This window comes from Trichoplusia ni, chromosome 15 (assembly GCF_003590095.1).
Source record: "Trichoplusia ni isolate ovarian cell line Hi5 chromosome 15, tn1, whole genome shotgun sequence".
Taxonomy (NCBI): Eukaryota; Metazoa; Arthropoda; class Insecta; order Lepidoptera; family Noctuidae; genus Trichoplusia; species Trichoplusia ni.
This window is the reverse complement of record NC_039492.1, coordinates 8,989,354-9,000,732: the sequence shown is the minus strand read 5'-3', so window position 1 is coordinate 9,000,732 and position 11,379 is coordinate 8,989,354. Positions and strand designations below refer to the sequence as shown.

Here is an 11,379-nt window from a genome sequence, read left to right as displayed (position 1 = left end):
CGAATAAAAGTTAATGAAACCACTTTTCTTTTGTAAATTATTTATGTAAAATACTTGTATTCAATAAATAAAAAACAAAAACATACACATATCAATAGCAATATTATTATACCTATTTTTGTACGCAGGTAAACGTTTTATCACAGCACAGCTTACGTCGAGGTAAAATCAAGTAAATGAGTGAATGTTACAATTTTACGAATGTAGTAACAATGTTGACAATAAGTGCCATTATAAAACTAAGTAATTGGACTTTATTTTGCTCTAGCATATTACATAATATTAAGTTCCCTAGTAAAAACCTTCGTCAAGACGAACTAGTCAATTTTTCGGTCCCTGTTTTCAAAACGTCCGCTTTCGCTTTTATTCCTTTACTATGTTTGACTTGAGAAGTATAAATATCATAGCCTAGTGATATCGTGTTGTCGTATAAAACCCTATACCTAGTCGGTAGATAATAGAAATTGATAATTTGCGCTGGCGGCCACACCATCCACTCAGCTCGGTACAAGGTAACGAACTTATCCTTCATCTCTTCCTTGAAATTTTCAAAGGGATTCGATTCGAACAAAGCGACACTTCCAAAAAATGTTACAATCATAATCGGTGAGAATATTAACTGATCGAGCAGTAACTTCTTTATAACCATGTCTACAGTTTTGCCTATAATAAATCTATCTAATACTTTATACCAATGATGACAAAGTACGCCGACCGCAGCACCAGAAAACGCCATATGCAGGCATCTTGTTTTATCATAACCGACTTGTTCCTTAGTGTATATTTCATAACTCTGCTCCAAAAGATCACCGACTGAAGATAAACTTAATGATATGGTAATATTCGTGTAAAACAAGTATTTATCACTAAAAGCCACTTTCACTATTCTTCTAAATTGAGTCACAGGTATTGACCTCCGTACATTTGCCGCAACCCTTCTCCATGTTACGCGTAGAAGTTGCATTATCTGAAATTAAGAAAAGATAACTATTAAAAATAAAACTAAAAGAGTATAGACAGGTATATAGGTACTATTAGGTACATACTTGGGGAAAATCACCTAGAAAAATATTTTTGGATTGTATCGCCACTCATTTTAAATCAAACACGGATGTGTCAATAATATCTTATTGCTCTGTAAAGGATATTGAAAACTCACTCATAGTACATAAGCAAAGCGTTTAGTAAAATGTATTAAAATAAACCCATATACATATTGGGTTGTACATCTAGCACATACCTACATAAGATCTATTAAGATACATAACTTATTGCTTGAGCCAAACATTGCTACTGTGGGACAGATGAGATTTACTCAAAACATTTTCGAGTAAACATGTTGTAAGCAATCAATTTCTTTAATAAGCTTGCAGCCTGAGACTTGTTTGAATTCGGTAACCAGATTCATCTAAATCCTACGAATAAGCAGGAAGATCAATTGACATTGTAATATAGTATAATGTCAATCAGTCTTACTAGTATAATGATCCTGCAGCCAACGAGATCTCGTTACAAAATGATAGCCGATAAAATTTAAAAATGAATGGGACACGTCTGATCAATCTTAGATTGCGCTCTTATATATACCCAGATATTTTTGGTTTTACAACGCCTTACATTTATATCGAAGTAAAAATTGCAATTTCTAACTCAAAATCTACTACGAATGTAAGCAAATAAATAGATACGCTAAAAATGAGTAATACGATTGTGTATTTTAAAGTGCTATATTGGCAAAATGATTATCAACGATACTGAAAAGTTTCATAGTATAGTGTTAATTCTGGTCTCCCGCCAAAATTAGAAATGTAGGTACATCAACTTTCTTTTGGCTTCATTAGATACCTACAGTATTTCAAGGACAGTAAACAAAAACAAATCTATAAATAATTATTTACGATCATCATCTGACTTTCTATTATCTATTCTATATTCTATATCGGAGACCTACTAGCTGTGATATGGGCCAATACGCATCTCTCTTCAACAAATGCAACAAGCTCACATAAAACACAAATTCCCAGTCACAGTTTTTATATGAAATAAGATACGATCGAACCATACCTCAAATGTTTCGGAATAAATGAGAATTAGTAAAAATCGAATCTCTTAAGTAATCGAGTATTATTTGAATGTGACTACCTTAAACCAAAATTTAATATACCTATTGGAAAAATAGGGCTTCGGCATTAAACACAGTTAAAATTATCAATTCACAGATCACGATGTATTGGCGTTGCGTGTTCGCGGTTTCAAAATTTCAAACGACCTCCATGCATTATCTCGTACAAGGCAATGCGTTTTAGTATATTGATAAGATAGAATATTTTTACTATTTATGTAAATGCAAAATTTACGAAAATCTGAAAATTAAGGTGCCCATTCAATTTGTCATAAAGCAAAATTTAAAGTATGGAAGTTTGGATTTTCAAACTGAAATTCTTTGAAGATATTTAAAATTGTAAGCATAGTAAGGGCAGGAATGCCTCTACATAATAAAAACATTTTTTAGTCATTACTTTTTATTTTTCATATAGTACAATTAATTATATAAAAATACAGTGCAATGAACGCAAGCACTGGCCTATCTGATACAGTTAGTAATTTCCCAGGTCATTATAAACTTCCTGTTTTTACTCTTTTGAATTTTCCTTTTTTTTGGGCTTGGCATGTTTAACATGGGAAGTATAAACATCATATCCTAAAGAAACTGTATTATCATATGCAACTCTGTATCTAGTTGGTAAAAGATAAAAATTAATAATCTGTGCGGGTGGCCATACAACCCATTCAGCTTTATAAAGAGTCCAAAACTTTTCACTAACTTCTTCGGTTAGATTTTCTATTGGATCATCTTCAAATATAGCTACTGTAGCAAAGAAAGATAAAATTATGATGGGGGAACAAATACACTGGTCCAGGACTAACTTTTTGATTACCATGTCAAATGTCCTGCCAATTATTACTTTATCTAAAAAGATGTACCAATGGTGACATAGGCAGCCAGCTGTGCTTCCGGAAAATGCCATTTGACTAGTACGCTCAAAATCCCAACTAGCTTGTTGTTTAGTTTGAATTTCATATGTCTGCTCTAACACATCTCCACACATTGAGATTCCCATAGATATCAAGACATTGGTGCAAAACAGATACTTGCGACTAAATGCCACAGTTATTGCAGCTTTGTATAAATTAAGACCTTTTGATAATAGCCTTGGCATGACCAAATAATTACCATATGGTCATTATACCTAAAACAAATAGAGTTATTATGAAAGCAGCGTAATAATCTGCTTTGCAGCAATGTTCTGTTTACGTAAAAACTATCGCAGTCTAAGTTCAACAAGGGCTTATAAGAAAAGGGTAGCTACACCAAAATGTTACGATAATTAAATACGTTGTGACTAAAACATATCCTATTTCTTTAAGTGCTATCTACACATATTAATGAAATAAGCATTTGATGTTAATTACGGTAAAACACATAATTTTAAAATAGTAACTTACTTCTTTCTGTGTATCGACGTTAGCCTACAGAATGAGTACTTTGTAGAAAAATTACATAACGCATGAAGATATAATATACATTTATTACAGTTCCCGTAATGCTGGAAATTAGTTAATATTACATAACTTGACTAAAATTTGTTTACGATTATTTCCAGCGAACCCATATCTAACCTCAAATCGTCCATAACCTAGCGCTGACTGACTACTAAGCTGTCAACGAATAAAGTTGACAACCTGAAAAATAATTTTAGTCGATTACTCCCGCTGGTGGTTTTAAAGTCAGGAAAGTATTATGACCAAGAAACATTTATAATATATAGGCAGACTATTACGTCGCATGTAAGAAACTTAGTTTAGTAAAAAGAAAGTGCATTATCAAATATAAAGTATAAATGCAAGATCCACGTATAAACGTGGGTTTCACTCGCTAATGTGACGTTTAAATGTGCAAAAATCCTGTTATGCAAAATTTTATCCCTATCTCTTACAACTCGTCGGTTATTTTTCAAAACACAATAAAATTGCGTTATCAGCTTGTACATAAAAATAGATCTTACATTATTTAAAAAAACCGTCTTTATCTGCGTAAATTTAGTCTTATTTATGATCTGTAGTCTGTCTTTTCTTTTGGTGCATAAAGTCCCCCCCCCCCACTTCCTCATTCCCCTACGAGTCGGTATTATATCCTGAAGAAAGTGGCGTCTACTGTTGTCAAATTTCAGAAAATTAATAGTAGTTTTTCTGAGAAAGAACGCTAAAACTATGGCTGGTATGTGAATGAAAATCGAACACATGCATAAAGCAATCCAAATCTAAAATAGCATCCAGATGTATACGATATTACATTAAAATTGTTTATTTCACTCAAAATAAACTTATTTTTTTGTTTATATGGTTTTGTCGTATCTACAGTTAAGTAATGTATGCTTTAAATGACTAATATTGTTTCATTTTCCAGATAAATTAACCCTGGATAGGCATGCTATGAAAGACCGGTCTACGTCCCATCTCCGTATTTACGTTGGCGGTCTTATAGAGACAGCCACTGTTGATGAACTATACGAGCACTTTATACAGTTTGGTCAAATTAATGGCATTGTTATAAACAGAAACTTTGGGTTTGTACAGTTTGAAGATGAATCTAGTGCCCAGGAAGCTATAAACAAAGCAAATGGAAGTATCTTTCAAGGAAGAAGTCTTAATGTTAAAACTGCTCAGACAAACCTTACTATTGAAAAGAGGTAAGCTACCACCTATATTATGACCTTAGTATTTACTGATGGAGAGGTCCAGAACCCCTGTTGGGCGCTTGGAACCGTTGCTTGTCTTGACTTATCAACCCTAGAATTCTAAGATAAAATTTTATGGTAACCTAACAAATAACAATTATTTTCTGACATCTCAGACCTTTTTGTTATTATAATTATTATCATATATTATTTCTAATATTTTAATTAATAAATCTCCAATGTAGCACATAAATATCTATTAAGTATACAGTTAACCCTGTACTGTAACTGTTTCAAAATTTATATATAAAATACTTATAGGCATGCAGAGATGGCAAGCCAACAAGAATCTCCAGCACCTGGACCCACCCCTGACAAATTACCCGGACCCAATGATGATGGAAACGAGGAACTCTATGATAGTTTTGGAAATTATATTGGAGACCAGAGTATGTGTAATATGCTAGAAATTCTTTAAATATGAAAAAATCTCTTATCGGTTGAGGTTTCTTTGTGTGATTTTGATAGAACTTATGTTCTTGGAAATATTTGAGCTTCCTTTGTTAACAACTAAAAATAAAAATATTTTAAAAGCTATGAAACTTAATATTAACTTCTTTAACTAAGGTATTGATTTGTGAAGTTATACCTACTTGCTGTGTCACTGGGATGACAACACACACCCTAAAACAAACAATACCAGTATTTTTTGTTTTAAGAAGTCATTTTTTTTTGTGCTTGTGAAGATTACAGAGATGAAGAATATGAAGGTGGGTGGACAGAAACCCGTGGAGGAACACGCGGGCGTGGCGCAATGCGGGCGAGGGGTCGTGGCGCGAGAGGCCGCGGGGCTCCCGGCTTCCGCGATCGATCACCAATATCAGGACGAGGTTGTCTGTTTATTTCGATTATTTTAAAAGATCTATTATCCTAACTACAACTAATAATACTATTTCTGAGAGTTAAAGCCTAATTGCATATTTTTTTATCAAAATCGATGAAGTGGTTGAGCCTATTTATTACCCTACATAAAATACCCAAATTATGTTTTTTATGTAGTTTATTTATAGCACTGGACATAGTCTTTTATTTATAGCCCTAACTCGTGTTGTTTTAATGTAATATCTGTTTTGTTGTTACCACAAAAGTCATGAAACATGACTGCATATTATTTATTTTAGGTGCTGAGTGGTCAGAGCGAGGTTATGAACGCTATCCACAACCATTGTCGGAATATCCACGAGCATTACCTGTCCCTGAGAGGAATGACTGTGAAATAATTGTTGTCTCCAAAACACTCACGTAAGTATTGATGGGTCTGTTCACTTTCTCCATCTTGTAATAACATTATTTGTGTAATTAAGACTGTAAACATGGTAAAAAATATATCATAGTCGTATACAAAGTTGGCACATATGATCAAAACTTAACTTGCTAAACATTTGACTTTTTATATTTTTCTTGCTCCGTAATAGACAAGACATGTGTGTGACTTACTTTATAATGAAACTCCTCTTTCAGGGAATACGCAGAATACATAGAAAGTCGATTGAAGAGACTTGGGATTGTGGTAGATCTGCTATTTCCCATGGAAGATGTGCCGATCGGCAAAGTGTTAGGTAACATCGCATCCCGCGGCTGCCTCTATGCGATACTAGTCATGCCTCAGAACCAAGAAAACAGATCTTTAACACTTACGATACTTCACGGATTACCACAGGGTGAGTTATCAAATTCATACAATACATCATTATATATTATTGCGCATTATGGGTGGAAGCATTTGCCTTACTGTTACAGGTTTTTAATATTTTTTAAAGGCAAAGATGTACATATGTACTATAATTACCTATTACATAAGTATTTCTGGCGATTATTACCTCATCTTTTGTTACCTAATAAATAATCAAAATAATAATTCTCTGCTGTTTAGATGATCAGTAGTTTGACCAATTGCTTATTTAACCCAACAGAGCATCGAAATATGCCGCTAGAGGATGCCTTGCAGCTACTGTCGCGTAACTTCCAGGAGGTACAAAGAGGCGGTCCTACCGGCAGAGAAGCTGTCTACGCGTTACTCGGCCAGCTTGCCGACGGCCGGACGCTCACCGTCATGCAGTACGATAAAGTCATTGAATACTTGCAGGTCTGTTCTACTTATTTTTTTTTTTTTCATATGAATTGAAAATGGTACACTAAAATTCATAATTCTAGATATGATGCATTGTAATTTATAATATAACACATTCTTTTCACATGTTTCATATTTTATTACAGGAGCGCAGAGAGCAACAAGTAAAAATAGAACTTGGAGAGCCCTTAACTACAGCGCCTACTAACAAAACTCAAGTTGATTTACAGCAAAGAATCTTAAGTATATTAAATGACAAGAAAGTGTTAACTCCTAGTACTGAGGCAGCGCCCGCGCCCCCACCGCCCGTCGCAACCCCCGCCCCGCAAACTCAAAGCAAATTACTAAATGACCCGACTGTCAGAAAAGCATTAGATTCAATACTGCAAAAGTTTACATAGACGAGACTATTATAAGTGTAACTTCAGAAGGATAAATCCAAACTCCATACAAACAAATTGAATATCGCAATAAGTATAATGTATCAGTCGAATGATCACAATATACCTTATATCTTTTGTTTAGTGACCAAAAATGTTAAATACAATATTTATATAGAATTTTAATCATCCTTGGCCGGAAAAAGTTAAATAAAGATTTGATTTCTAAATCTATGAAATGTCTATAGAAAGGTATTGTCGGCATTTACTAGCAATAAAACTAGATCCTAAGTTACATCAGTTTTATTTATTAAGTCCATACATAATTAGAGGTGGTCTAAACAAATTTGTCCACAGAGCTAGAGCAGTTCATTGGTGATTTCAAGTGACAAACAGTGCTATATAGTTAATTTGTTATTATTTACATACACACACGAAACAATTTTGTATTGATGCTATGAAGTAATAATCGGATATACTCCAAGAGCTGAATGCTACAGTGTTAATTGGTTCCCATGTGTTCTCCATACCCCAGCTAGAACTAACACCCAAAGCTGTTTTGTCACGAAAGTAAAGTCTACATGCAAGGATTTTAATATTTTCACAGTATAACATTGTATAAACATGATTATTAGATGTCTATGCTATACCGCCAGCGGCTCTCCCAATGTCACATGCTGAAACGGCATGATTCTATGTACAAATATTATTATATGAGGGACAACAATTAGAAAATTTAGTTATCAGGAATTCATAATTATGGCATTGTAAGAATTTGCAACTTCATTTATTTAATGGCTCTATATTATAATGATTATTATTTATAACATCATCCCATTGAGATCAAGGCTCTGAGTCTTTTTTTTAACTTTCAAAAGCATCATCTTTTTTAAAAATTATATTCTTTCATCTTTCTAGAAGTTATTAGCTATACATGATATATAATAAACTAGGATAACATTAGGAATATCCACATCTTACTCTATATAAACATATTATCCACATACGCCCTTATTACTACAGCGACTAAATGCCACCACACACCCATCAAACTCCATAAAGCTTTGTTGGAAGAATTTGGTGTCAGTTAAGAGCTCGACGGGTGAGAGCGATATTTACATGGGATCAGTCAAACATTGACTGCATTGCCAACACAAGTGCAGGCCTTTCTGCAATCCTTTAGAAAGTCTTCATTGAAATTAGGTTGATCTCTCTGGTGGGTCTTCCTGTTTAGAAGGATCAAAACCTTCTTTTATGTGTCCTCCTGTGCCTTTAGGATCTAAATCTGTAGCCCAACTAAAGTGCATGAGTGCTAAATGAGAATTACCTAACTTATTGTGAACTTTACCAAGTAAATAATATACTAATGATTCTCTTGGTGCAATGTCTTTCAAGTGATGAAGATCCGCTAAAGCATCTTCCGGCCGTCCAGCACGTAATAACACGGAAGCTCTGTGAAAACGGCACAAAGGGTTCTCAGTGTCCAATGCCACTGCCCTTTCCAAAGTGGCCAGGGCTCTGTCCATTTTCCCCAATGCTGCTTGAGCTAGGCCTAGCTGACATCTTAATACTCCAGAATGGGGGTGTATAGTAAGAGCTCGACGTATATGCACCTCAGACGGTTTCCAGCGCTCTTGTCGCGCGTAAACTGTCGCTATACCAAACCAAGCAACGTAATTGCGGGGGTCAATGGCTACCGCGGCCCTGAAGCTTGCAAGGGCTTTGTCAGTCTCCTCCGCAACTGCATACTCATGACCCAATAACGCATGAGCATATGCTGCTTCAGGATTTAGCTGAACGGCTCTTTTGAAGAATTTCAAAGCTGTTTCGCGTTCTTTATGTAGCGAAAAACAATTTCCAGCAGCAAGCCAAGCAATGGGGTCTTTCCTGTCCAATTCTACTAATTCTTGAGATAATGCTGACAATTGAGCTTCCCTTTGTAAATGCCATAAACATGTACTATAAATGTCCATTCCCTCTGTACGATTTGGATACTGCTTTCTAATATCTGCAAAAATCTTAGCAGCAGCCTCGTATTGAGCTAATTCATAGTGGGCCTTCGCTATCATGGTCTGCACCCATGGAGAAGCTAATTGTTTTGGAGTAGTCTCTTGAAATAATTGGATAGCTTTTTTACAATCTAAGAATGCCAAAGCCTTATAAGCCTCACCTAAATCCCTCATTAAATTTAATAAAGCTACACCATTAGAATTCTTTGGTGGGATTGTTGGTGTAACAGTCTCAACACTTTTATTTCTTTCATTAGCATCCACTGAATTTGATTTTATATTTTTGGCTGTCCGCTGTTTATTTTTTCTTGAAGGACTCTTAGGGGGTACGAATTTTCTACTTGGGGACTTATTATTCTCTTTGACTGAGTAGCTGCTATTATTATTACTAAATAACCTGGAGGACCTTCTTGGAGCTGGTCCTAGAGTACACCTTGGTGCTGGACTGAATACTGCATCTTTTAACTGTCCCATTTGTGCTCGTAATGAATTCACTATTTTGGGTATAGCCTTCTGCTCATTGGAGTCTGTCAGAGTTGGTGTGTATAACACGGGAGATTCTTCCATTGGTAGCATGCCAAAAGAGGGGGAAAATGGAATGGGTGCCATGCCACTGAATACACTGTGCATTCTCTTCACAGGGGCTTGAGTTTCAGGCGTAATACTTGTAGACATAGTCATTGGGGTTCTAGTTGTTACATTGTTTGGTGTGACATTAGTATTCATAGCAGTGTTATTAGGAATGTTACTATTTACAAATGAAATGTTTTCAGAATTGCTGACTAGATTTACTAATGTTGTAACACCAAATGTGAAGTCAGTATTATTCATTTGGAATACTTGGTGGGGGTCCACTTTCTCACCCATGTTACATAGATGTGCAAATGATTTCCACATGAATGGATTCAGTGAGAGTGCTTTCCGGTGAGCTTCCACAGCTTTACTTCTTCTTTCAGTGAGATTGTAAATTTTTCCAAGTAGTTGTAATGCATATGGGGCTTGTTCACCAAACTCCGAAGCAACAATGTCCAGATTATTTCCCAATGTAAGTTCAGCATCTTTATACCTGCAAAATAAATTTTATACAAATATGCTATTTAACTAATATCATTCTGCAAAACATCTAATTAGAATTTACATAGCATAAAATTTGGCACATTTGTTTGATATCTAATTGTTTATACCAAGGCATAGTGATATTAAATTCCTTTGAAAGTGTATCAGGGGAAAGCAACAAGTGATGATTAAAGTAATGAGTTTAGAGATAAATGATAATCAGCAGAATAATACTTACGATTTTAATTCCAAAAAACATTTAGCTAATAGGAACCTGGCCTGTGGTAATGTTAATGACATGTTTTGCAGCAAATATTGGGCCTCGTTTATTTTTCCAGCTCTATAGTAACATGTTCCCAATAGAAATGCTGTTTCCTCCAACACAACTGAAAGAGAAACTTGTATGCAATCATCAAATGCATTCACACCGCTTGGTGAATTTCGAAATCAAGAATTACGTAAAAATCAATATCAGTACTTAAAATGCAGGTGTTAAACAATGATTTAAACTGACAAATTCAAAAGCAACTTTATGTTGTTTCTACATACCTTCAGCGTGTAGTCTCTCAGCCAGAAATATAGCATTGTCGTATTCATAATTGTTCAGACAATCCCAAACGATAACCTGTGAGAATTTATAATGAAATAAAACGTCTTTACGAAAATAATTTGACAGTTACTAGAAATTCATAAAGTCACGGTACTCACCTGTATAGGTTCTTGAACAATCATTTTGTTAGATTATATGCACTTATAAGAATGTAAATACTACAAAATATTCACATCGCAAGCAACGATTATTATACAGCCACAAAATAAATTAGAGCGTATATTTTACGACGGACATTTTCATTTTTGTTGATTGTCTATGATCTAAAATTGCCAGCGTCAAAACCAGTAGTGAGTTGCCATTTCTTTTGCTCGACTAGGTTCATGCAAAAATAAATTTTGATGAGAGAATTTGGTAATTAACTGATTACTGGGTTAATTAATACTATGGCATATTCTTTGCATTGTAATTAAGAACTGTCATTAGTTAGTTAAATACCTCGTGAATTGCTCGT

General features: G+C 34.7%; 4 protein-coding genes across 8 annotated transcripts; 1 reads left to right on the top strand and 3 right to left on the bottom strand.

Annotated features, from left to right (window-relative positions):
• Nucleotides 1-114: 114 nt before the first annotated feature.
• LOC113501071 (mpv17-like protein 2) lies at nt 115-3,593 on the bottom strand. 5 transcript variants are annotated; one of them, XM_026882066.1, is made up of 2 exons: nt 1,268-1,579; nt 115-967 (listed from the first exon to the last, which is right to left on the bottom strand). In XM_026882066.1, the coding sequence occupies exons 1-2, from the start codon at nt 1,286-1,288 to the stop codon at nt 308-310; spliced, it is 681 nt and encodes a 226-aa protein (XP_026737867.1). In that variant the 5' UTR covers nt 1,289-1,579; the 3' UTR covers nt 115-307. The 5 variants fall into 5 exon arrangements, with proteins under 5 accessions (XP_026737867.1, XP_026737868.1, XP_026737870.1 ...); XM_026882067.1 differs by having other exon boundaries at nt 1,245-1,299; XM_026882069.1 differs by lacking the exon at nt 1,268-1,579 and adding an exon at nt 3,501-3,579 and having other exon boundaries at nt 116-967.
• Nucleotides 2,498-3,596, bottom strand: LOC113501073 (mpv17-like protein 2). Its single transcript, XM_026882072.1, has 2 exons — nt 3,508-3,596; nt 2,498-3,251 (listed from the first exon to the last, which is right to left on the bottom strand). Exon 2 carries the CDS (start codon nt 3,219-3,221, stop codon nt 2,634-2,636), a length of 588 nt encoding a protein of 195 aa, XP_026737873.1. The 5' UTR covers nt 3,222-3,251; nt 3,508-3,596; the 3' UTR covers nt 2,498-2,633.
• A 573-nt stretch (nt 3,597-4,169) lies between these two features.
• On the top strand, nt 4,170-7,541 carry LOC113501070 (nuclear receptor coactivator 5). Its single transcript, XM_026882065.1, has 8 exons — nt 4,170-4,279; nt 4,469-4,751; nt 5,061-5,188; nt 5,486-5,629; nt 5,921-6,041; nt 6,261-6,460; nt 6,713-6,885; nt 7,017-7,541. Exons 1-8 carry the CDS (start codon nt 4,273-4,275, stop codon nt 7,269-7,271), a joined length of 1,311 nt encoding a protein of 436 aa, XP_026737866.1. The 5' UTR covers nt 4,170-4,272; the 3' UTR covers nt 7,272-7,541.
• On the bottom strand, nt 7,539-11,197 carry LOC113501069 (cell division cycle protein 27 homolog). Its single transcript, XM_026882064.1, has 4 exons — nt 11,024-11,197; nt 10,865-10,940; nt 10,554-10,701; nt 7,539-10,325 (listed from the first exon to the last, which is right to left on the bottom strand). Exons 1-4 carry the CDS (start codon nt 11,045-11,047, stop codon nt 8,450-8,452), a joined length of 2,124 nt encoding a protein of 707 aa, XP_026737865.1. The 5' UTR covers nt 11,048-11,197; the 3' UTR covers nt 7,539-8,449.
• Nucleotides 11,198-11,379: the final 182 nt, after the last annotated feature.